The following is a 25147-nucleotide window of genomic DNA, read 5'->3' on the forward strand; positions in this document are numbered from 1 at the left end:
CTTTCTAGGTGGATATCAATTATTGCCCCTTTATTTATCTTAGAGAAATTACAGAGACCCATTCCCACCCTCCCTCCCCCCAGGTAGAGAGGCTTAGAGGCTCTTGGATTGCTGAGGGTGCAGGTATCCGAGGCAGTGGCTGAGCAGGAAAGAAGCCAGAAAAGGGGCAGGTCGGTGAAGGCTTGAGCCAGTCAGTGAATAATGGGGACGAATCTCATCTGTTCGCTTCAGGCCTCTAAACTTGGCCTGTTTTGGAGTATTGTGTGTGTGGTCCCTAGGAAACGTGTTTGAGGAGCCCTTGCAATCTTCAGACAGACCATGTCTGAGCCTTTCCCTGGGGCAGCTGTGTTTGAGTCTCTCCTTAGCGGGACTGTGATGGGTTCTCGCAGAGGGACTGAGATGGGTTTTCCCGCACCAACTGTACTGGCGCCTTTCAAAGTGGCTCTGTTGGCTCTGCTCAGAATGACCGTGTCTGTTCCCCTCACACAGACTGCGTCCACTTCTTTCAGAGGGACTACAGTGAGTTCTCTCTGAGGAACTGCGACCGCTCCTCTCAGAGGGCCTGTGCTGTCTTCTCTCAGAAGGGCTGTGTCCGCTCACCTCTAAGGGACTGTGATGAGTTTTCTGAAAGAGACTGCGACATCCCCTCTCACAGGAACTGCGACATCTCCTCTCACAGGGACTCTGATGGCTCCTTTCAGAGGAACTGTGATATCTCCTCCGAGGACGGCTTCGATGGCGCCTCTCGGAGGGACTGCGATGGCTTCTTTCAGAGGAATCATTAATGGGGTTCTCTCCCTTACGAAGCTATGGTGGTTTCGCTTCTTGGGTGTGAGTTTCTCTTTAAGGTGACTGTGTGAGGTTCTCTTAAGTGAACCATGTAGGTTTCTTCCTCTGGCTTGAACTCTGGTTCCTATTTTGGAGCTCTTGGACTCCTGGCTAGAGATTTCACATCTGTAGGAGATTTCTTACCTTTGCTACTATTGTCGTTTTGAACAATAACCACAGCCTGTCTGATTGAAGTGCTTTTGAAAATAGCAGTTCTTTGGGAAACTATGGGCTTGGGTCGTTGGGTATGTCTACGTTGGAAAGAGCTACCTCTTTTTGGTTGATGAGCTGATATGAATGGCTGTATTTCTTCCCATAACATCTTCTCCTGCTTAGTGGTTATGTCTGTTGGCTTTAGCTTACCAACTGACATCTCTTTTGATATCTCTTGATGAGGAATAATCTCTGGCTTTTTGTTTTGGATGGTGGTTTTTGCTTGAACACTAATGGTCTGGCCTTGACCTGTCCTCAGTCTTCTGTCCAGCAAAAGCCATAATTCTGCGTGCTGTCTGGAATGCTTGCTTTAGGCCTTGAAAAAGCTGTTGAATGAATTTGGGTTGGGAGGATTTCTTAGATTGTCTTTTTGAAGAGATAGTAGTTGTCTGAGATACTCCATTCCTCTTCCTTCTTAACTGTTCTCGTAAATCCCGAGAAGAACTCCGTATTGTGGTTCTACCATTTGTGTAGAACTTTGTGTTTTGTGTTCTGCCTCCCGTAGTGATTCTTTTCTTTGGGTATTTTGAACTACGGGTCTTTTTGATTCTCCTTTTAGCCCATTTTTCATCCTGATTGCTTTCAGAGTCACTCTCTGGTAGAGAGTGAACTTGAGTAAACTCATAGTGCCCTGGCCCTCCAATTGTCGTCTTTCCTGCTAGGGCAGGGCTCCTATACTGTCTTTGCCTGATGTGGACTTGTACAGGAGCAGGAGACTGGGAAGATATAGACTGGAAATCCACTGTAGAAGTAGGACTCTGGGAAGCTCGAGTATAGACTTTAGCTTTCCTTAGTGATGGTGATATAGAACTCCTTGGTGTGATGGATCTGTCTCTTCTGTGATACTTTGGGACTTGGGATCTTTTCCCAGTTAGCAACCTAAAGCCAAGATGCAACCTAATCTCTCTGCGGCCTTCGGGAGTGCTTACAAGGTAGAGCTGTGGGTAGATAAGAAGGCACCAAAGTGCCCTGTAATTTATGACAGCAATTAAATCCTACACATTGGCCACACTGTAGGCAGATAGGGTATTTGAAAACCAGACCTGAAGTTAATTAGAGGTGGAGGTACATTGGGGGGTATTTGACTCCTTAACAATTTTGCTGCCATTTTTAGCCGCAGATCTTGTAGCAACTGAAACTGTTCTGACAAGTCAGTCTTGGCCTGGGGAAGATAACTTGGCTTGAGACAGTGTTGGGACTCAAAAATCCTTGTCTGTGAACTCTGAGTTCTCACTCTCTTCCATTGGGACAGAATCTTTCCTAGTGAAAACTGTATTGAAGGAAGACTCTAAATTTACTGGGACAGGAGGCTGGCCCTCTGTACATGAAACAGGCATGTGCTGAATGACTTCCTGGGATATATCACTAAGCTTCGAAATTTTCTTTATTTTCACGCTAGCCCCAGAGTGTTGCTGTATTATGGAGGACATGGAGCTACGTGTCCACATCCTTAAGGCTCTTCTTTGTTCGTGACCATGATAGGAAGTGTGTCTCTGAATGTAGTTTTTGGACACTGAAGTCTGAGAAATAATACTTCGACTCTTCTCTAGCAGACTCTTGGAGAGTTCCATCAGTTACGCAGGAACCCCAAATAAATTCTGAATAGATTGACAGATATCTGCAGTGGCTCTTTCCATTAAAGATGTTTGAGAACAAAGGTTCCTTTCCATAGTGGTTCCCAAGACATTCCCTAACACTAGCATCTTAGAGAGATATTTTCTGGGTAGTTGCTGTCTCCAGGAGTGATTCTCCCAGACATTCTGTTGTCTGCTCAAGACAGACCAGTTAAGGCCTCTTTGAGTTCCTGATCCTGACCGGAAGGTCCTAGATGGTGATCTTCAGCTTTGCAGTGGATGTTGGGATAGGCGCTGGAGTGAATTCTCTAGCTTCTCCACCTGCTCCTTATCAGTCCTCTTAGATAGGACACCCACTCCTGGGATCTCAAAATGTGGGATTTCTACAATGTTAGCTACCTCATCAGAGGGTTGATTGTGAAGGGACAAGGGAAGGGTTGAAGTTTGTATCATAGTAGGGTCTATAAAGTATTCTTCAGACTGCAAAATATCTGTCCCAAAGTTTTTTTATATCCAAGGCCCTTGACACTTCTGGCATCTCCAGATCACAAAGGCTTCCTAATTCAGGTGCTTCGACAGAGCTTGAGATGAGCGAGTTTGAAGAGTTCTGTAGAAATCTAGAGAAATAATTCCCTATTTGTAACTCCTCTCTTGACATAAAATCCTCAGATTCCCTATTCTGATATACCTGTACTAGATTCAAATCCTCACATTCCATGATTTGAGGAAGCCCTGTTTTTATCCCCATTCCTTTCATGGCCTGAAGCCCTTGTTCATGAGTGAACACTGTAGATTCCTCCAAAGAAAATGCTGGCTGTGAGAGTGATTCTGAAGATTTCTCTTCGGTATTTGGCCTCAGAGTTAGTTCTACAGGTTCTACCATTTCTTGAAGATGTGGCCTTGGGAAGAAGTCCAAACAATCCATTACTTCAGTAGCTGATCCTAAGGAAACTTCTATTGGTTCTGCAATCTGAGGAATTGGTAGTGGTGCTAATTCCTCAGATTTTACAATTTGAAGTGGTGGCCGTGGGATTAACACAGTCTTTACAATTTGAAAGCCTGTCAACTTCATTATATCCAAAATCTGGTGTGTTGGCTCTGTGGTTAATTCCTTTGATTTTACACTTTGCAACCACAGCCCTGAGGTAAACTCAGAAGGTCTCACATCTTGTACTTTTGGAGTCAGTTCAACATAGTCTACCATTTGAGAGGTTCCCCCTGTTGTTAATGCTACAGACTTTACAACCTGAAGTGGTGGCCCAGGTGTCACTTTCACATATTCAACAACTTTTGGGGGGCCTATTGAGGTTATTCCTATTGGGTGAGCAGCTTGAAGCTGTGTCTTTGTAGATCCTGTGACTTGATCTTGTGGCTTTGGACTGATCCTCATAAGCTCTGTAATTTGACCCTGTAGTCCTGGAGCTATCTGTGAATATTTCATACTTTGATTCTGTGACTGTGTCAGCCCCATTGGTCCATCCCCTTGCTGCCGTGTCTCAGATGTGAGCTCTACAGATTCTGCATGTCCTATAGCTTGACCTGTTTGCCTTGGGGACAAATCTAAAGATTCCTCCCTTTGAAGCCATTGCTTAGAGGTTGAACCCACAGATTCAGGAACTGGATATCTTAGCCTTGGTGTCATCTCTGAAGATTCTGGGACATGATGTAATGACTCTGTAGTCAGTGCTCTGATTCTTCCCTTTGCAGTCTTTCCTCGGAGATCACCTCCGCAAATTCTAGTGCTTGAGGATAGGGCCTTGGAGTGCTCTCTGTATATCCAGTGGTTTTACTTATTGGCTTTGGGGTCATGCCAAGGAATTCCATCTCTGTTGGCCTTGCTTTGGGGGTCAACCCCATAGTTTCTGTAGTGTGATGCTTAGGCTCTGGTGTCTTCTCTTCAGATCTGTAACTTCCTGCACTGGCCTTGTATATGATTCCCCCAAGTCCTTAACTTGAGGCCATGACTGAGAGAGCAACTCGAGAGTTTCTGGGATTTTCTTTAAGGTTAATTCTAAGGATTCAGAGCCTTGATTCCTTAGCACATGAGTCAGGTGAACAGATTCTGGGACTTGAAGATCTAGCCTTAGAGGCACTCCTGAAGATTCCATGGTTTTACTTGTTGACTTTGGGGTCAACAAGTAGATTTTTCTACAGTTTCATGTAGATTCCATGATTTTACTTGTTGACTTTGGGGTCAACCCCACAGATTTTTCTACAGTTTCATTGCCTTGATATGCCAACCTTTCTTTGGTATGATAAATTGGTACTGAAATCAAATTTACAGATTTGGAGACTTGATGCTTTGGTGTTGGGATCACCAAATTCACAGATTTAGGGACTTGAGGCTTTGGTGTTGGGATCATCTCTGCACCTTCTACAAATTGATGCCCTGGCCTAGGGATTATCTCAGAGGAGTCTGTCATTTGATAGCTCCTTTTTGGAGGTAGTTCCTCAGATTTTGTTCTTGGAAGCAGTGATCCCGGTAGTAACTCTACAGATTTCATATCTTGTTGCAGAGATGCTGAAGACAATGTCACATGTTTTATACTTTGCAACTTTGCTTCTGGAGTAAACTCCAAAGGTTTCTCACCTTGTCACTGTGATTCTGGAGACAAATTTGAAAATTTAACACTACGCAATATGGGTCCTGGTATGAAATTCTTAGTTGGCTCTGGTGCCAACACTGTTGGTTTCATACCTTGCCATCCTGAAGTCAACTCTTGGCAATTCATACCTTGCTGTGGGGACCCTGGTGTCAACTCTACAGATTTCACATCTTGAAAACATAGTTCCGGTGCAAAGACCTCAGAATTAACACTTGGTGACCATAGGCATGATGGAAACCCTGAAGAATTAGCACTTGGAGGCTGTAGCTGTAGGTTTGACTTCAAAGATGTCACATCTTGAGAACATGGCTCTGATTCAAACACCATAGATTTCTGCCTGAGGCAAGAAATCAAATCCTTAGAATTCACATCTTGAGGTTGTGGCCCTGGTTTCAACGCCAGAGATTTCACATCTTGAAAACACAACTTTGGTGCAAACACCACAGATCTCTCACTGTGCTGCCTGAGGTGTAAGGGCAACTCCCCAGAATTCATACCTTGAGGATGTGGCCCTGGATTTAACTCCACAGATTTCACTTTTGTAAAACATGGCTCTAGTGCAAACATCTCACATTTCAAGTCCTGCAGCTCAGAGCCTGAAGCCAGTTTCACAGAATTTCCACCACAAGACACTGGCTCTTTGTTCGTCTTCACAGACTTTACATCTTCAAGCAGTGGCTTTGGTAAAAATAACACAGATTTCATACCATTCAGCAAAGAGCCTAAAGTGAACACTGAGTGCACAACTTGTTGCTGTGACCCACAGTGATTCTCCAAAAACTGGATTTCTGGAAACTTTGTCCCTGGAATTAACTCAGAAGATTTTACACCTCGCAAATGTGGTCCAGGATTGAACAGAATAGATTTTGTATCTTGATATTGTGACGTAGGATTCAAGTCAGAGGGTTTCATGCCTTGCATCTGTGGATCTGGATTAAACTTTATAGCATTTATGCATTGAAGTGCTGACCCAAAATTCAAATCAGAAGAATTCACACCTTGCAGCTGCAGGGCACAGTTTAATTCTTGTGATGTTATACCTTGAAACTTTGTCCCTGGACTCAATTCACGTTTCACATTTTGTAAATGTTGCACAGGGTCGAACGTAAGAGATTTTATACCTAGAACTTCTGACCCCAGATTCAAGTCAAAAGATCCCATACCTTGACATTTAACCCCTGAAGTCAACTCAAAAGATTGTATACCTTGCAAAGGTGGCCCAAGTTCATACCCCATAGAACTAGCACATTGTACTTTTGGCTCTGGATCCAGCTCCAAAGAATTTACACACTTCATCTGTGGCCCAGGGTTGCACTCCATAGGTGCTACAGCAAGAAACTTTGACCCTGGAATCAATTTGGATTTCAAATCTTGTAAACGTAGTTCAGTGCTGAACACCATAGATGTCTCACTTTGATTCTTGGACCCCGGATTCACCTGAGATCCTGGACCTTGACATTTTGTCCCTGAAGTCAATTCAAAGGACTGTACACCTTGCAAAGGTGGCCCAGGTTTGCACCCCATAGAATTTGTACATTGTAATTTTGGCTCTGGATTCACCTTAGAAGAATTTACACGCTTCATCTGTGGCTCAGGATTGCATTCCATGGGTGCTATAGCAAGAAACTTTGACCCTGGAATCAATTCAGATTTCAAATCTTGCAAATGTGGATCAAGGTTGAACACCATAGTTGTCTCCCTTGGGATCTCTGAACTCAACTCAGAAGCCTTTGTACCTTGAAGTTTTGACACTGAAGTTAATTCAGAAGGGTTTATACCTTGCAAGGGTGGCTCAGATTTGCATCCAACAGAATTTACACACTGAAGTTTTGGTTTTGAAATAAATGCAGAAGAATTCACATCTTGCAAAGGTGGCCCAGGGCAGAACACCTGGGATTTTATACCTCGAGGCTCTGATCCAGAATTCAACTCAGATTTTACACCATTCAATTGTGGTCCAGTACTGAATGCCCTAACATTTATACACTGAAGCTGTGGGGCTAGATTAAATTCAGAGGATTTCCCACCTTATAATTTAGGCTGATGCTTCGTTTCCAGAAATGGCTCATATGGAAGCTTCCTGTCTGTGCACAACTCAGGTTTTATCTCTTGTAACTGTGGCCCAGGATTGAACTTGAAGGATGGCATACCTTGAAACCTTGATCCCTGGCATAACTCAGAGGATTTAACATCTTGCCACTGCTGCTCAGGATTGGATTCCTTAGATTTCACATCTTGGAGCTTTGTCTCTTTGCACAATTCTGAAGATTATATATGTTGCAAATGTGGTCCAGGGCTGTATACCACAAATTTCACACTTGGAAGCTCTGGCCATGGTTTCAACTTAAAAGACTTCTCTTCTTGCTGCTGCTTCCCAGCATTGAACTCGGAAGGTATCACACTGCAAATCTTTGATTCCAAGGCTAACTCAGAGGGTTTTGCAACCTGGAACTCTAGGTCCTGGTTGACCTCTGTGGTTTTCATTATTTGAAGCTTTACAGACTCAGGAGATTTTGCACCTTGCAACGTTGCCCCAGGGCTGAATTTCAGAGATTTCATGCCTTGAATGTGTGATCCTGGTGTCAACATAGCAAATTCCTATTTTTTAACTGTGGGACTGACTCAAACCCCAAAGATTTCACATCTTGGGTCTTTGCACCGAGAGTCAATTCAAGAGGTTTCATGTCTTGCCACGTGGGTCTGGTAAGGAACTCCACAGATTCTCCACTTTGAAGCTTTGTTTTTGGTGCTAACTCAGAAGATGGTACACCTTGTAACTGCAGAGCCGGTTTTAACTCAACAGATTTCAAATCTTGGAGCCTGCACTCTAGCTTCAAATCAGATTTCTCACCCTGTCTCTGTGGTCCGGGGTTGAACTCCACAGACTTCACACCTTGAAGCTTCCTCATCTGAATTAAATCAGATTTCCCACCTTGTAGCTTTGGACCGTGGTTGAACTCAGAGGGTTTCACTTGTTGAAGTTTTGACCCTGGGATCACTTCAGAAGATCTCATACCTTGCATGTGTGATCTAGAACCAAACCCTCCCGATTTTTTATCTTGAAGCGTTATACCCATGATCAACTCAGAACATTTCACATCTTGTACCTGTGGGCCTGCTTTCATACCTGAAAACTTCCCCTCCAGGGTCAAATCAGAAGATTTCTTACCTTTAACTTTGGATTAGCTTTCAGTTCTGCAGATTTCACACCTCGAAGCTCTTCCCTTGGGATCACTTGTGAAGATTTCCCATCCTTCAAGTGTGGTCCAGACTTGAAATTCATAGATTTTACGTCTTGAAGCTTTATACCCATAATCAACCTAGATGATGTCATATCTTCCAACTGGGGGCCTGACTTGAAGTCCACGGACTTCACTTTTTGAAGCTTTGTCCCCTGTATCAATTCAGAAGATTTCACACCTCTCAGCTGTGGCCCAGGTTTGACATTCACAGATTCCACATCTTGAAACTTTGTTTCTGAGCTTAATTTAGAACATTTCACTCCTTGAAACTGTGGGTCAGGATTGAACACCAACTGCACATTTTGAAGCTTAGATCCAAGGGTCAGGTCAGAAGATTTCACAACTTGCACCTAGGGACTGGGACAGCTTTCTTTACGTTTTACATTTTGAAGCTTTGTCTTTGAGGTCCTTTCAGAAGAATTCACATGTTGTAACAATGGCCCAAGGTTGAAATCTGTACATTGGGTACCTTGAATGTTTGTTCCTGTGATCAGTGTAGAAAATGTTATATCTTTCAACTGTGAACTTGGATTTAACTCAGTAAATGTCTTATCTTGGGACTTTATCTCAGGTGACAACTTAGAAGGTTTTAGATCATGCCACTGTGACCCAGAGTTGAAATTCTCAGATTTCACACCTTGAGGCTTTGTCTGAAGAGTCAATTCAGATGACCTCGTGCTTGTCAAGTGTAGTGGGGAGTTCAATCCTCTAGTTGTATTGCTTTGTAATTGTGACCCTTGGCTTTATACCCCAGATTTCACACCAGGAAGCTATTGGATCTTCCATAAGCACCAGAGACTTCACACCCTGAAGCTGTGCTCCTGGGGATGACTGTAAGGGTTTCACTTCTTGAAACTTTGGTTTTGCCGTCAATTTAGTAGATTTCCTATCATGCATGCAAAGCCTAGATTTCAGGGGCATAAATTTTATATCACAGAGCTTTGACCTTGAAGTCAGCTCACATGATTTCACACTTCTAACCTGTAGACAAGGTTTCCAATCACAGTCTTGAGGCTTATGTTCCTGGAGTGATGCCGAAGATTGTGTATCTTGGAGCTTTGGCCTTGGAGTTAATGCAAATGACTTTCTATCTCTGAACTGTATCAAAGGTTTCAACCCTAGAGACTTGACACCTTGAGACTGTAACCCTATAGACTTCACACCTTGGAAATCAGGTCCTGGTATCCACTGGATACACCTCATTCTTTCCAGCTGTGGCTCTTTTTTGAACTCAGTAGTTTTGACATCTTGAAGCTGTGGCTCTGAGGTTGATGTCAAAACCTTCTCTTTTTGCAGCTATGTTCCTGGGAGCACCCCAGGGGTTTTCATGTTCTGCAACTGTGGCCCAAGGTTGAATTCTGTATATATCGCACCTTGAGTTTTGGACCCGAGAGTCAATTCAGATGACTTCACATCTCTTAACTGTGTCGAAGATTTCAACCCTACAGATTTAACACCTTGAGACTATGACCCAAGATTGAAATCTACAGATTTCACAGCTTGGAACTTAGGTCCTGGTATCCACTGAATGCATCTCATACTTTCAAGCAGTGGCTCTTGTTTCAACTCAATGGTTTTTACACAAAGCAGTGGCTCTGAAGCTAACTCTGAGCCTTTAATCTGGTGCAGTGGTGCCCCTGAGGTCAACTTAGGAGACTTTATGCTTTGCAACTGTAGTTCAAGTGGTTCAGGTTTGAATTCTTTAGGTTTTAAACCTTGAATATTTGATTCTGGAGTCAAGTCTGATTTCATACTTTCAAACTGTAACTCAAAATTGAGGTCTACTAATTTTTTACCTTTAAATTTTAGCTCTGGAGTTAACTCCAAAGACAGCCCATCGTCCGACTTAGCCCCTCTCTTCAACTGCTCTGAATTCACACATTGCTGCTTTGGTGAGATTGCAGATAGCGTGCCATCCTGTTCTGGCCCAGACGTTAAATTCATGAGTGCCGTCTCTTGAAACTGTTGCCTTGGGGCTAAATCCACAGTTTTTACTCCTTGAAACTTTGATCTTCTGGTCACTTTCACAGATTTTACTTCCTGTTTGTTTGGCCTTGGGATCAACTTTACAGATTTTACACATTGCGGCTTTGGATCTGGAGTTTCCTCTACAGATTGTAAACTTGGATGCTTTAAACACGGGGTACTGTCGACAAATTTACTGTCTTGGGTTTGTGGCTCCAAAGTCAGTTCCTTGGGTTTCACACCTTGCAGTTCAGACCCTTGGAGCAATGGCCCTGGTGCAAAAGGCTCAGCTTTCTCACCTTCCATCTGGGGCTCAAATTTCAGTTCCACAGTTTGCACATCTTGCAGTTGGGTTCTTTGGACCAACTCCACAGCTTTGGAGTCTTGAATTCTTGCATGCAGAATCAAGTCAGAGGTTGTACCTTGAAGCTTGGTATCTTGGGTGCTTTTCACAGGTTTGGCATAGTCTATCCATGGCACTGTGGTTATCTCCATAGATTTCTCACCTTCCAGCTGTGGACTAGGGGTTAGCAAAGTAGATTCTGTACATTTTAGACCCTGTCCTGTAGTTAAGACCACAGATTTCACATCTTTCAGCTCCAAGGTCAACAACTCAGATATTACACCTTGAAGTTTTGAGTGTGGGGTCAGCTCCATTGGTTTCATACCCCCCACACCTGGCCCTTGGATCAATTCAGAAGATTTTATACCTTGTAACTGTGTTCTTCTAGCCAACTCAGAATAGTTTACACTTGGCAACTGTGACTCAGGAGTCAACCCCATAGATTTTTCATCTGGTTTCTCTGGCCGGGAGACAATTCTATAAGAAATGTTACCTTCCAAGTTGGACATTTGGTCCATCCCTAAATTTTTTACACCTTGAAACAGTGTCTCTGGTACTAGCCTATCAGGCTTGACCACTTGCTTTTGAGGTCCTGGGGACAACCCCTCAGATCTTACTCCCTGCATCTTTGGGTTTGGGGTCAACTCAAAAAATTTCACACATTGTAGTTGTGGCCCTGAGTTTAACTCTGAAGATTTCACACCTTGAGGTTGAGTTCCTGATGTCAGATCACAAAATTTGACATCTTATAACCATGGCCCTGAGGTAAGCCCCACCTGTTTTATATCTTGAAGCCCTGGAGATGTCTTTGCTAATTTAGAATGTTGAAATGCTAATTCTGGAGTCATCTCTACAGAATTTCCACCATTAAACACTGATCCTGCGGTTTGCTCCCCAGATTTGACACCTTGAAGTTTTGGCGCTGAGGTCAATTCAGAAAATTTGACATCTTGCTGCCTTGGCCCTAGGTTCAGTTCCTGAGACTTCACACCTTGAAACTGTAGTTCTGAGGTCAATTTCATAGACTGCATGCTGTGAAACTGTGATCCTTCAATAGACGGAAGAGTTTTCATATTTTCACTCAAGAGCCCTTGGCTTAATGGTAAAGGTGATTCTGTTACAAATCCTAAGGATTGTATATCTTGAACCTGTGTTCCTGGTATACATTGCACATGTTTCGAACTTTGATGCTTTGGTTCTAAGGTCAAATCAGAAAATCTGACATCTTGCAAGCGTGGTCCTGAGTTTTGTTCCACAGATTTCATACCTTGAGTTTCTGGTTCTGGAGACAGTTGTACGGACATAACACTTTGATGCTTTGGCCCTGGGGTAAAATCTGACAATCTGATTTCTTGCACTGGGGAACCTGGGGTCAGTGCATCAGATTTCACACTATGATGTGGGGACCCTGAGATGAAATCTACAGGTTTTTCTCCTTGAAGAAGTGGTCCTGGAGGTAAATTTGAAAATTGGACACTTTGCAAATATGGCCCTGGGGTCAATTTCACACCCTGAAGCTGTGCCCCCTTAGTCAATTCCTCTGATATTATACGTTGTAGTATTGGCTCTTGTACAAGCTTCTCAGATTCTACCATTCCAGTAGTAGCTGGCTGTTGGATTAAGTTAACATATTCCACATCTTGTAATTGTGGCTCTGGATGCAGCGGCATAGACTTTACTCCCTGGAACTGTGGCTCTGGGGTCAACTCCAGAACATGTCGTTTTGGTCCTGTGATAAATTGTTTAGGTCCCACCACTACTGGGGAGGACTCAGGGGTTAACTTCACAGATTTCAAATTTTGCATTAGTGGCTCTGATTTCTCATATTGCATTCGTGGTCCTAAAGTCAATTCCAGGGATCCTTTTACCGAATGTGGTGGTACTGGCATCGTCTCCTGGATATTCTCAACTTGAGACAATGCCAACCCAAAAGGTTCTGTGTTTTCGTATTCTGACCTTAAGGGTATCTCTGAAGGCTCAGTAACTTGAAGGTGTGGCTTTAGAGTCATTCCTGTAGATTCTATAACTTGACCTGTTGGTTTTGGTGTTAATGCCACTTGGAGCAAAGCCCCAGAAAAGAGCCATGCAGTTTCTGTGTCTTGATGGCCTGGCCCTGGAGTCATCTCTGAAAAATTCTGAAAATACGGCCTGGGCATCATCCCAGTAGTTCTTGTGTGACTTGCTCTGGGATTAATTTCACAGATTCCTCCTCTTGTGGCCAGGTCTCAGAAGCTAACTTTACAGATGCTGTGTCTTGATGCCGTGGTCTAGAAGTTGGACCCAAAGATGTCATTGCTTGTAAATGTGGTTCCAAGCTTAGTTTCCTCGATTCAACATGTAAGTGTGTTTCAGGAATCAACCTCTTAGATACTTAGATACTTAACAGTGGTACAGTTAAATCCACAGCTTTATTGCCATGCATTAACGGACCTAGAGTTAACTCGTCAGGTTTTGTACTTTGGGGCTGTGGTTCTGGGGTCAGTGGCACAGATTTCACACCTTGAAATTGAGGTTCTGGGGTCAACTTCTTATAGTTCATAAATTCTGAATACAGTCCTAGATTCAGATGAACAAACTTCATACTTTGGGACTCTGGGTTCAACACTTCTGGATTCATTCCTTGCATCTCTGATCCTGGTACTAACTCTGGAGATTCTTGTGTTATGTGTTGAGGCATTCGAGTATCCAAGGCTTTCACACCTTGGAACATTGTCTCAAGAGCACCTTGGAATGGCACTGAATTCGCCTGCATAGATTCTGAGGTCTGGTTTGGTGGCCCTGGAGTACTTCTTAAAGATGATTGTGTCAACTCCATAGATTCTTTCCTGTGGTGACAAGGGTCAGAAGTCAACTCTACTTCTGCTCCTTGATATCCTGGCTCTGGGATCATTCCTGAAGATTCCAAAGCTTGATGCCATGGGGTTAATCCTCCAGGTTCTGTGGCTTGATGATTTGGCTTGAGGTTCAGCTCTGCAGATTTTACTGCTTGAATGTGTGCCCCTGAGATCAGCTCCTCATATTTCATACTTTCCACCTGTGTTTCAGGAATCACATTACTACATTCTACCATTTGAGGAAATTTCACATCTTTAAACAATGGTACTGGGGCTGTCTCCTTAGATCTTTCATGTTGTAACCACGGCTTTGGGGCAAACTCCATGGATTTCTTCTCTTCCTGTGGTGGTCTTAGGATCAGATCAGCTCCACAGCTTTTGTTTCTGAAAACTTCGGTGGTAGGGCCAAATGAACATATTCCAGACCTTGCAACTGTGAATTGTGGGTCAAATCTAGTGATTTCCTATTTTGCAACTGTGGTGCCTGGGCTAACTCAGCAGATTTTCCACTTTGTTGTTGTGTTCCTAGGGTAAAATGAATAGATTTCACACCTTGAAGCTGAGACCCTGGGGCTAACTGCACAGAATTCCCACTTTCCAGCTGTGAAATAGGAGCCAACTCATTAGATGTTACAATCTGCAGTTGAAGTTCTGGGGCCAGTTCTCTAGGGCTCACAGTTGGGATCAGCTGTCCATATTTCACTATCTGTGGGACCGAACCTGGAGTCATGTCTACAGATGTTACATTGTGCAATCCTGGGGGTAACGTCATAGAACCCACAGTCTTAAGTTGTGGCATTGGCTTCACCCCCAAATATTCTGCACCGGGAAGTAGAGATGTGGTGGTCATTACTGCAGATTCTGTGACTTGATGCAGTGGCTTTTGGCTCATTTCCTTAGATGCTGTTCTTTGACCCAGTGATCTTGGGACTGTCCCTAAATGTTCCATTATTTGATGATGTGACTGTTTTGGCTCAGTCAGATTTCTGATTATGGGGTCAGAAGCCAACCCCATAGTTTCCATCATTTGATGGCTTTGCCTTGGACTCCTCTCTGAAGATTCTAAGATCTGATGCCATGGGGTCAAACTTGGAGATTCCATGACTTGATGAGGTAGCCCTGGGGTTAATGCTGTAGTCTTTGTGCCTTGAACATATGATTGTGGAGTCAACTCCACAGAGTCTCGCACTTGAATCCATGACCCAGGAGTCAACTCCAGAGGTTTCCTGACTTGAGATACTGGCCTTGAGGTCAAATCCTGAGTTTCCGCAACTTGTGATTATGGTGTTATGATCATTCCCATGGATGACCCCAGTGCTACTGGAGTTACCTTTAAAGAATGTATGGATTGATGTGATGGCATTGGAATCATCCCTCCTGATTCTGTGACTTTAAGTGGTGGCTTTGGAGGTAAACCCACAGATCCTACAACTCCAGGTAGACCAATAGTAGGAGGAGAGCTACAAGATGTCAAACCAACTGGTTGAGCTGCTCCTGGAGCCAAAGTTGCAATTTCACACTGTGAATCTCCAGATTCTATAACATGTGGCCATGCTGGTGGAATTATTCCCACGAAATCCATAGCTTGTAATAGTGCCACAGGAGTAACTTTTGTGTAATCAGTAACTTGATGCAGTGGACTGGAGATCATTTCCAATGATCTTGTATTTTGACATATTGGCCCTGGAGGAATCTTCAACGGTCCTGTGATTTTGTGGCTTTGAGGTTATATTCACTGATTCAGTAACTTCAGGATGTGGCCCCAAAGTCATTGCCACAGTTTCCACAACTGTATATTGTGCCTTTGGATGCATCTTTCCTGATAGTATGACTTTATGGTCCAACGATGTGGTTATTTCCCCTGATTTCATGGCTCGAGATGGTGTTCTTGGGGTTATTCCCCCTGGTTTTACGATATGTGGATGTGACTCATTAATCATCCCAATAGAATCCATGACTTGAAGCAATGCTGCAGGAGTTACCGTCACATTATCTGTGACTTGATTCAGGGGTCTGGAGGTCACCTTGGATTCCATTAACTTGATGCTGAGCACTTGGTGTTACCTCCACTGGTTTAGTGACTTGATAGGATGGTTTAGTGCTTACACTCACTTTTTTTGTGGTTTCCATTGGTTTCCCAACTTTGTCTGGTAGCTGTGGGAACAAACCCACAGATTCTATCACTTCTGAATATGATTCTGGGATCATCCCCATTGAAGCCATGACTTGAAGTAATGCTAAAGGAGTTACCTTTATGCTCTCTGTAATTTGACATGGTAGCCTTGGGGTCAATTCTACATTAGTCATGTGGGACTTATGCTGCTGAATCCCTTTTTCCAGAAGACCTATGACCCTCTGTTCTATATTGAGTTCTAGAACATGTGTTGGCTGCTCCTGCAGTCCAGTGGTTTTCTCTGGAATTACGTCAGCTCCTAAACTTTTGGGAAGCGGAGTGCCCAATGATGTAACTAAGGGCCTGGATTCAAGGATTTGTGGGCCATCCCCAAGTTGTGACTGCTTATCTGGAATAAGTGACTGTGAAATTTTTGTTTCTGTTCGATTTAATCCAGATTCCACTCCAATATTCACATGGAGCTGAAATGATGGACAGTTTGGGAATTTATTGTAGAGACTTTGTTCAGGGCTTTGATGAATGGGCACAGAGACCTGGATTTGAGGTTTCTGTGGTTCGGGAACTCCTCCTTGTGCCTCAGATAAATGATTCAGCATTGCCCATAACTCCCTCACAGGCAGAGGCACTGCTTGTTCCCTCAAAGTATAAACCTTCCAAGCCATATGTCCCTCTAACTCCCACCTAGCCAAAGGAGAGAGCCGGATTGGAGCCCACCCCGAGAATCGTCGTCTTGCCTTGGTGAAAATAAAATCTGGCCCATGATCCAATGTCAAATGACTCTTGCTCTCTCCCCCATTCTTTGTTTCTTCTTGTTGGCAGAGATCTGGGGATTCGAACACAGAGTTGATAAAAGAGTTTTGGGATCTTAAGGGTGAAAGAGCTGCCAAATTCTGTAGAAGTTTTGGTTTCCCAAACTCTGAGAGCTGAAGAGGAGGCCGGGCTGTGCCTTGGTTCCTGAACACGGAAGACTGGTTTTTGGGTAAACTAGGTAAACTATGGCTCCGGAGTTGCCGGGTCGTTCCTTCAGAAAAGACGGGAAGGTGGGACAGGCTGGAGTTGTTGCATAATGATCCGGGGGAGCTGCTGTCCTTAGTAGAATGTTTTGCCTTCCTACAGCCACAACAGGGTAGAACAGACTCCTGAGCCACAAGCACAGAGGAGGTGGAGGAAGAAATCCTAGCCTGTGATTCAGGCAAACACAATTCTGTAGGACTTGATCTAAGAAATAAAGAAAAGTTTCCATTTGCTTTGAGGCAGGAAAAAGTAGGAAAAGGGAAAGGTAACGGCTATTTCACATGTGAAGTATTTTGGCCTGAGGGAGAACAATAACAACAAAAGAGGTTGTTTTCCCCAATATCAATTACTTATGTAATTGGGTCTCCATTCCAATCAGAAATGATCCATGGACTAAACCTTTGGACCCAGAATTTATCCCCACTGCCCAAACTAAGTAAATAAGCAACCAACTAACAATCTCTCTTTTCCCTCTCTTTTTCCCTCCCTCTTTCCCTCTCTACTACCTCCCTTCTTCGGTCTCTTCCTCCCTCCCTCTTAAAACTTCTACCACCTTTGGGGCATCTGGCTAGCTCGGTTGGTAGGGCATGCAATTCTTGATCTCAAGAAGTGAACCCCCACATTGTGGGTAGAGTTTACTTAAGACAAAAACAAAAACTTCCACCACCCAACCTCCTCCCAGAAATGACCTTCCCAGACCTTGCACATTCCAGATGTTGGAAGATCTGTTGAAGACTTCTGTCCATTGACCAGCGTGCATACTCCTGGGCCCATCCCAAAGGGAGACCTGAAAAGCTGGATACAAGAGTAGGTCAATGTCACTGAAGTGATATTAAAGTACTAGTAAGGAAACCAATAAGAATAGTGACTTAACTTAGAAAAGGAACACCTATCATTGTGAGGGAAGTAAAACAGTACTAGGTACCTTTCTCCTAACTCCTACAGAGTTTATCAGTAGAGTAAGCTGAAGAGAGGAGGAATAGAGAGTGAAGGTCAACTCTACTCACTGTGTCCGATTAGCTTCAGAGCAGCTCATCCTAAGATTTTCTTCCCACTGGGAAGCTGGGAGCAGAGGTAAAGAAGCTTTTAGCACCGTAATTGTTGATACCACCTCTACCTTGTTCCACCGCCTTGTTTTACAGATAAGAAAACAAAGGTGAAATCATGCCTAGGATCATTAAGTTAATTAGTGGTAGAGCTCAGACTTAACCCAGGGCTGAAGTTTTTATATTTTGAACTCTACTATACTGCCTTCAACCATGGAGTAGATGAAGCTGTTGGAAAGAGCAGGAATAATCATGCGAGTAGGGAGTTGGAGTAGGGGAACCAAAGTTCATAACACATATTTTTTTTACCCCAAAGGAGTCTATCCAATGCTTATGACAGGGGGAAAAGTTATCAGAACTTCCTGCACCAAACATTAATCTCACCGAATTTCTTTCCTGATACTTTGAGTTCTACACAAAAGGAAAATTAGGAAAGAAATCATGGGGAAAGGAAGCATAGGAAGAATTATCAATCTGTTTACATCTCTTTGGAAGTTGCTAAAAAGAATCTAGCATCTTTGAAAAACATAATCTTTTTCAAATTCCCTCCCTCAACCTGTTTATTAAAGTCTGGAGTTTTAAAGCAGACCCACAGTTGATTTGTTATTAGCCTTGAGCTGAAGAATAAAGGATAGTATCTTTCTGACCTGTGAGTTTCTGGGCCTTTTCCAATTTATGCTGCTTTGAAGTCTAGAGAGGCACAAAGAGAAAAAAATAAAATCAGAAAATGTTCTAGGTTAGAGAATCAAGAGCACATTTCCTCTTACAGACACAAATATTGATCCAGTTGGTGTCCATAACCACATCACAACTGGCACCCCATGCATGTATTCATAGATCATTTAATGAGTGCTTACTAAGTTCTAGGCATTAGGTTGGGTGCTAGGACTACAGAGATAAATATGACCCCTGTATTCTGGGAATTCACATTAATAGGGAAAACAGATGTCTAAACAGCTAAGTTACAATACAGTGTGGTAAATATATAACACATAAATCATATGTAAATATATAATAGAAACATCTAAATATATTAATTAAAATTTATAGATATATTAATAAATATATAACAGAAATACAGGTGTTAGAGAATAAAAGGACAGGGATTAACTGCCTGGGAGAGATGGGAAAAATTCCTCAAGAAGTGGCCATTTTTACTGGAGTCTGAAGAATCAGCAGAAAGTTTTTAGGTGAAAAAAAGAGCATTCCAGGCAAGTCAAAAGCAACATCACCAAGAAGATTGTAAAGTCATGAGTGTCACGTGCACATTTGCTAAGACAAAAGCTGAAAATAGAAGTGGAAGCCAGATTTTGCCAAATGATGGAATTTTTATTTTATCCTTTAGGTCAGAATTTCCCGATCAGTAATGTAAACTCCTCTGAGTTTTTTGCAAGCATGTTCCAGGTCACTTTAAAGGCAGAAATTACATTTGTTACCATTTCAAATAAAACAGTTTTTATTTCTCCCTTTTGAATCATGACATCAGTCTCGGACAGTGTATCATAAGAGCCTACATAATATTATTCATAGTATTGCCAAATGTTTTAGCTAAACAATGTTAAATAAAAGTGTTAAAAGCAAAAATTCTCCCAAGAATGGTGGTTCAACTTAAGAATGTAAATCAAGGGGCGCCTGGGTGGCTCAGTGGGTTGAGCCGCTGCCTTCGGCTCAGGTCATGATCCCAGGTCCTGGGTTCAAGCCCCACATCAGGCTTTCTGTTCAGCGGGGAGCCTGCTTCCTCCTCTCTCTCTGCCTACTTGTGATTTCTCTCTGTCAAATAAATAAATAAAATCTTTAAAAAAAAAAGAATGTAAATCAATGTGATACACCACATTAATAACACAAAGGGGAAAAAAACTGGACAATTATCTCAACAGGTGGAGAAAAAGGATTGCCAAAATCCAACACCTATTCATGATTTAATAAAAAAAATAAAACACTCAACAAACTAGGGATAGAGGGGAATTTCCTCGATATAGTAAGGGGTATTAATGAAAAACCCATAGCTAAAATCATTCTCAATAGCGAAAGCCTGAGAGCTTTTCTTTTAAGGTAGTGAACAGACAATGATGCTCAATTTCACTACTTTTCTTTAACATTGTGCTAGAAACTCCAACCAGAGCAATTAGGTAAGAAAAGTAAAAGCCATCCTTTCCTTTGGAAAGGAAAAGTTAAACAATCTCTATCTCTATTCATAGACGACATAATCTTATTTACAGAAAATCGCAAAGAATACACACACAAACACACACAACCCAATTAGAACTAATAAATGAATTTAGCAAGGTTATAGAATGCAGTATATGCAAAATAAATACAAAAAAATACAAAAATCAGTTGTATTTTTTTTTTAAGTTGGCTCCATACTGGGCCCAATGGAGAGCTTGACCTCATGAGCCTAAGATCAAAATAAAGATCGATATCAAGACCTAAGCTGAGATCAAGAGTTGGATGCTTAGGGGTATCTAGGTGGTTCAGTCATCAAGTGTCTGCCTTCTGCTCAGGTCATGATCCCAGGGTCCTGGGATCAAGCCCCACATCTGGCTCCCTGCTCGGCTGGAAGCCTGCTTCTCCCTCTCCCACTCCCCCTGCTTGTGTTCCCTCTCTCACTTATCTCTCTCTCTGTCAAATAAATAAATAAAATATTTTTAAAATAATAATTTAATTTTTTTTAAAATGATTGAAAATAGAAACCCTGCCTAAGTTTCCAGCCTGCCTCAAGAAGTTTGGATTTATCAGCCTCCACAAATATATTTATATCAACCAATTTTTCAATATCTCTCTCCCCTCACCCCACTGTGTATGTGTGTGTGGATGGGTGTGTGTGTGTGTGTCTATATATGTGTGTGTCTGTGTGGTGTTATAATAAAGAACACATCTGCTGTTTGTCCCAGACTCCTGACACAGAGCTTCAAAAAAACCTGGGAATTTCCCGAGTGATAGGAATGCCTTGGTTATGCTAATGAGGTAGAAAAGAAACGTTACTTCTCCCTTTACTTTAGGAGGCTGAATTAACCTTGATTCTAGGATCTGATCAAGACATTATTAGAAAGGAAAACTCACAGGTCAGTCTCTTTCATGGAAACAGACACAAAATTCCTAAACTTAATATTGGCAAACTTGATCCAACAATATATAAAAAGGATCATGAACAGTATCACAAACATGTTATATTTGTTTCAGGAATTCACCGTTGGTTTAATATTTTAAAAATTCATTGTAATTCAGCACTTTAATAGAATAAACAAGAAAAATCGTATGAACATCAAAATAGAGGCAGAAAAAGTGCTTGATAAAATTCAATACCCATTCATGCTAAAATTCTTAGCAAACCAGAAGTAAAAGGGAGCTTCCTTCATCTGCTAAACAATATTTACAAAAACCACACAGCAAACATTACGCATAGATGGTGAATTAAAGAAAACCTTCCTCTACATAAAAAAAGAAGATAAAAATCCCCACTATCTACTGAACACAGTACTGGGAATCCTACTCCATGCAATAAAGCAAAGAAAAGAAATAGAAGTCATAGGATTAGAAAGGAAGAAATAAAGTTATATGCAGACAATGTGACTGTGTAGGGAATCACAAAATGCTTTTGGAAAAGCATCTATCGATCCATTTTCAGGATTGATAAGCAAATTTAGCAAGATTTTTAGATAAAAGGTCAATATAGAAAAACTTTTTTTTGAAAAGTCCATTTTATCTTGAGGTATCTACTATTATCTTTTAAAGATTTTATTTATGGGTGCCTGGGTGGCTCAGTGGGTTAAGACTCTGCCTTCAGCTCAGGTCATGATCTCAGGATCCTGGGATCGAGGCCCGCATCGGGCTCTGCTCAGCGGGGAGCCTGCTTCTCCTCTTTCTCTCCCTCTGCCTGCCTCTCTGCCTACTTGTGATCTCTGCCTGTCAAATAAATGAATAAAAAAAAAAACCTTTAAAGATTTTATTTATTTATTTATTTGAGATAGAGACAGTGAGAGAGAGAGCATGAGAGGGGAGAAGATCAGAGGGAGAAGCAGACTCCCTGTGGAGCTGGGAGCCTGATGCAGGACTCGATCCCGGAACTCCAGGATCATGACCTGAGCCAAACGCAGTTGCTTAACCAACTGAGCCACCCAGGCACTCTATTTTGAAGTATTGACATAATTTAGAAAATGACATTTTTTTTAAGATTTTATTTTTAAATAATCTCTACACCCAGTGTGGGGCTCAAACTTACTATCCCAAGATCAAGAGTCACATTCTCTACACCTAGAGCCAGGCAGGTGCCCCTAGAAAATGGCATTTAAAAGACCAGACGTTGGGGCACCTGGGTGGCTCAGTGGGTTAAAGCCTCTGCCTTCGGCTCTGGTCATGATCCCAGGGTCCTGGGATCGAGCCCCACATTGGGCTCTCTGCTCAGCGGGGACCCTGCTTCCCCCCCGCCCCGCTCTGTCTGCCTCTCTGCCTACTTGTGATTTCTGTCTGCCAAATAAATAAATAAAATCTTTAAAAATAATAATAATAAAAATAAATAAAATACCAGACATTGTGTCCCTCCTAATAATCACCATGACCTTTTTTTTTTTAAATGTTTATTTATTTGATAGAGATCACAAGGAGGCAGAGAGGCAGGCAGAGAGAGAGAGAGGAGGAAGCAGGCTCCCTGCCGAGAAGAGAGCCCGATGTGGGGCTCGATCCCAGGACCCTGGGATCATGACCTGAGCTGAAGGCAGAGGCTTTAACCCACTGAGCCACCCAGGTGCCCCTCACCATGACCTTTGAAATTGTCTCCCATCCCTCCAAAGAAGTAATTCTGATAAGTCTTAGACCCAACTTCCCCATTTAAAAAAATAGAGAAGAAAAATGGAACATATTAAATAACAACATGGGTATTTAATCAGTAAAATCTTGCCTGCAACACTCTAGAGGACAAATGATCCATTTCTTTAACATATAAATGGAAAGACTAAAAGAAAAATATGGAGGTAGGGAATCTACAAATGATAAGGAAATTAAACACACCAACCAATCTCAATATGTGAACCTTATTTAGATCTTGAGTCAAACAGACTGTAAGAAATGATTTATATCATTTATGATACACTTGGTATTTGAATACTGATGGATATTTGATGGTACTCAAAGATTATTGCTAAATTTTTAGGCATATAATGATACTGTGATTAAGTATTTTCTCTTAAAAGAGTCTTTACCTTTTAGAAACACATATTTAATTATGAATGAAATTATGTTACCCGACATTTGCCTCAAAACAATGTCAGAGTTGAAGCTGGGTTACGGAATCGTGAAGATTCATTATGCACTTTTTTAAAAAAAGATTTATTTATTTATTTATTTATTTATTTATTTATTTATTTATTTATTTGACAGACAGAGATCACAAGTAGGCAGAGAGGCAGGCAGACAGGGAGGAAGGGAAGCAGGCTCGCCGCTGAGCAGAGCCCAGCTCAGGGCTCCACTGGATCCCAGGTCCCCCTGGGATCATGACCTGAGCAAAGGCAGAGGCTTTAACCCACTGAGCCACCCAGGTGCCCCTTATTATGCACTTCTGTGTGCTTTTGATTTGTTTAAAAATTTCCGTAAAATGACAAAAAATTATTTACTATAGCTCCAAAAATCCCTCTTTATTGAAAGCTAATTATTATTTTTTTATCATTTTTTAAATTTATTTTCAGCATAACAGTATTCATTGTTTTTGTACCACACCCAGTCCTCCATGCAATCCGTACCCTCTCTAATACCCACCACCTGGTTCCCCCAACCTCCCACCCCCCCACCTCTTCAAACCCTTCAGATTGTTTTTCAGAGTCCATAGTGTCTCATTGTTCACCTCCCCTTCCAATTTCCCCCAACTCCCTTCTCCTAACTCCCCATGTCCTCCATGCTATTTGTTACGTTCCACAAATAAGTGAAACCATATGATAATTGACTCTCTCTGCTTGACTTATTTCAGAAAGCTAAATATTATTAAAAGAAACTAAAAAGACCTAAATAAAGGGAAAGACAAACACATTCATGGATCAGAAGACTCATTATTTTTACTATATTAATTATCTTTAAACTGACCTATAAATTCAGTGCAATTCCAATAAAAATCCTACATATTTTTGTGTGACAATTAACAGGATAATTAAAAAATACAGAAATGCCAATGACCTGGGATGCCTGGATGGCTCTGTCAGTTGAGTGTCCAACTCCTGGTTTTGGCTTCGGTTGTGATCCTGCATTGGGCATTGCACTTAGTAGGAAGTTGCTTTAGATTCTCACTCTCCCTCTCCCTCTGCCCCTCCCCCAGCTCGCACATGGGCACGTGCTCTCTCTCTAAAAAAAATAAATCTTAACAAAAAAAAAAGAAATGCCAATGACCTAGAATAACTAGACAACTTTGAAGAAGATCAAAGTTGTAAGAGACAACCAAACTTCAAGACTTACTACAAAGTCACATTAATAAAGACAGTGAAGTACAAGGATAGACAGACCAATGTAACAAAATAAAGAGACCTGAAATTGACCCACACATTTGTACATTTATATGATTGATGACAGGGTCATCAATGCAATTGAAAGAGGAAAAAGTGATGGTCTTTTCAATAAATGGTGCTGGGAGAAATGACTGGAGTTTAGAGTGTGATGGTGAGGTAGTCATGTAAGTCTAAGGTCAGATTTAAAATTCTGGTATTTTGTTCATCATAAATTTTCCATATTAATTTTTATTTTTAAATAATATTGTATTAAATATTACCTTGTTTACTAAGCTTTTTGATGCCCCTTAAATTTTGTGCCCAAGGTGATTGGCTCTCTAATTTCACCCAGTCCCCGGCGTCCTGGAGGGATTGGAAAATTCTACGGGAGGAAAAAAGAACTTTGATCCCTACCTTCTACCATACACAAAAAAGTAATTTGAGATGGATCATAGGCCTTAATGTAAATGAAAAAAAAAAAAAAAGGTGGTGGGGCTTCTAGAAGAAACATAGAAGACTATTAGCACAGCCTGGGGGCAGGCAAAAATTTCTTACATTGGAAATGACACAAAAGCCCTGAGCATAGGGGCGCCTGGGTGGCTCAGTGGGTTAAAGCCTCTGCCTTCGGCTCAGTTCATGATCTCAGGGTCCTGGGATCAAGCCCCGCATCGGGCTTTCTGCTGGGTGGGGAGCCTGCTTCCCCCACCCCACCTCTCTGCCTGCCTCTCTGTCTACTTGTGATCTCTCTCTGTCAAATAAATAAAATAAATAAAATATTTTTTTAAAAAGGCCCTGAGCATAAAAGCAAAAAACCAATACATTGGATTTCATTAAAATTAAGAACTTCTGTTCATTAGCACACCACTGTGAGTGAAAAGATA

General features: G+C 42.0%; 5 protein-coding genes and 2 pseudogenes across 5 annotated transcripts; all 7 read right to left on the reverse strand.

Annotated features, from left to right (window-relative positions):
- Window positions 1-5: 5 nt before the first annotated feature.
- On the reverse strand, window positions 6-3019 carry LOC125109761 (uncharacterized protein C2orf16-like). Its single transcript, XM_047746918.1, is given in 5 exon segments — window positions 6-785; window positions 788-961; window positions 964-1199; window positions 1201-2010; window positions 3015-3019. Coding segments are annotated over 5 exon segments (1917 nt in total). The 3' UTR covers window positions 6-93.
- On the reverse strand, window positions 2924-4446 carry LOC125109670 (uncharacterized protein C2orf16-like). The gene has a single exon (XM_047746806.1). The coding sequence runs from the start codon at window positions 4255-4257 to the stop codon at window positions 3091-3093; it is 1167 nt and encodes a 388-aa protein (XP_047602762.1). The 5' UTR covers window positions 4258-4446; the 3' UTR covers window positions 2924-3090.
- Window positions 4447-5114: 668 nt separating this feature from the next.
- On the reverse strand, window positions 5115-6941 carry LOC125109668 (uncharacterized). The gene is given in 2 exon segments (XM_047746805.1): window positions 5115-5694; window positions 5696-6941. Coding segments are annotated over 2 exon segments (1281 nt in total). The 5' UTR covers window positions 6911-6941; the 3' UTR covers window positions 5115-5628.
- Window positions 6942-7249: 308 nt separating this feature from the next.
- On the reverse strand, window positions 7250-8807 carry LOC125109763 (uncharacterized; the record flags this gene model as incomplete). The annotated part of the gene is given in 3 exon segments (XM_047746919.1): window positions 7250-7812; window positions 7815-8388; window positions 8391-8807. Coding segments are annotated over 3 exon segments (1554 nt in total), but the record flags the coding sequence as incomplete, so codon positions are not given.
- On the reverse strand, window positions 8805-10546 carry LOC125109764 (uncharacterized; annotated as a pseudogene).
- A 291-nt stretch (window positions 10547-10837) lies between these two features.
- Window positions 10838-22135, reverse strand: LOC125109672 (uncharacterized protein C2orf16-like; annotated as a pseudogene).
- Window positions 11149-17789, reverse strand: LOC125109765 (uncharacterized). The gene is given in 5 exon segments (XM_047746920.1): window positions 11149-11264; window positions 14431-15317; window positions 15319-15641; window positions 15643-16957; window positions 17761-17789. Coding segments are annotated over 4 exon segments (2100 nt in total). The 3' UTR covers window positions 11149-11264; window positions 14431-14884.
- Window positions 22136-25147: the final 3012 nt, after the last annotated feature.

Source organism: Lutra lutra, chromosome 9 (genome assembly GCF_902655055.1).
Source record: "Lutra lutra chromosome 9, mLutLut1.2, whole genome shotgun sequence".
In the NCBI taxonomy this organism is placed as follows: Eukaryota; Metazoa; Chordata; class Mammalia; order Carnivora; family Mustelidae; genus Lutra; species Lutra lutra.

Coding starts and splice junctions, on each gene's coding strand:
- LOC125109670 (XM_047746806.1), bottom strand. CDS start 4,257: ATGACACCAAGGCTAAGATATCCAGTTCCTGAATCTGTGGGTTCAACC.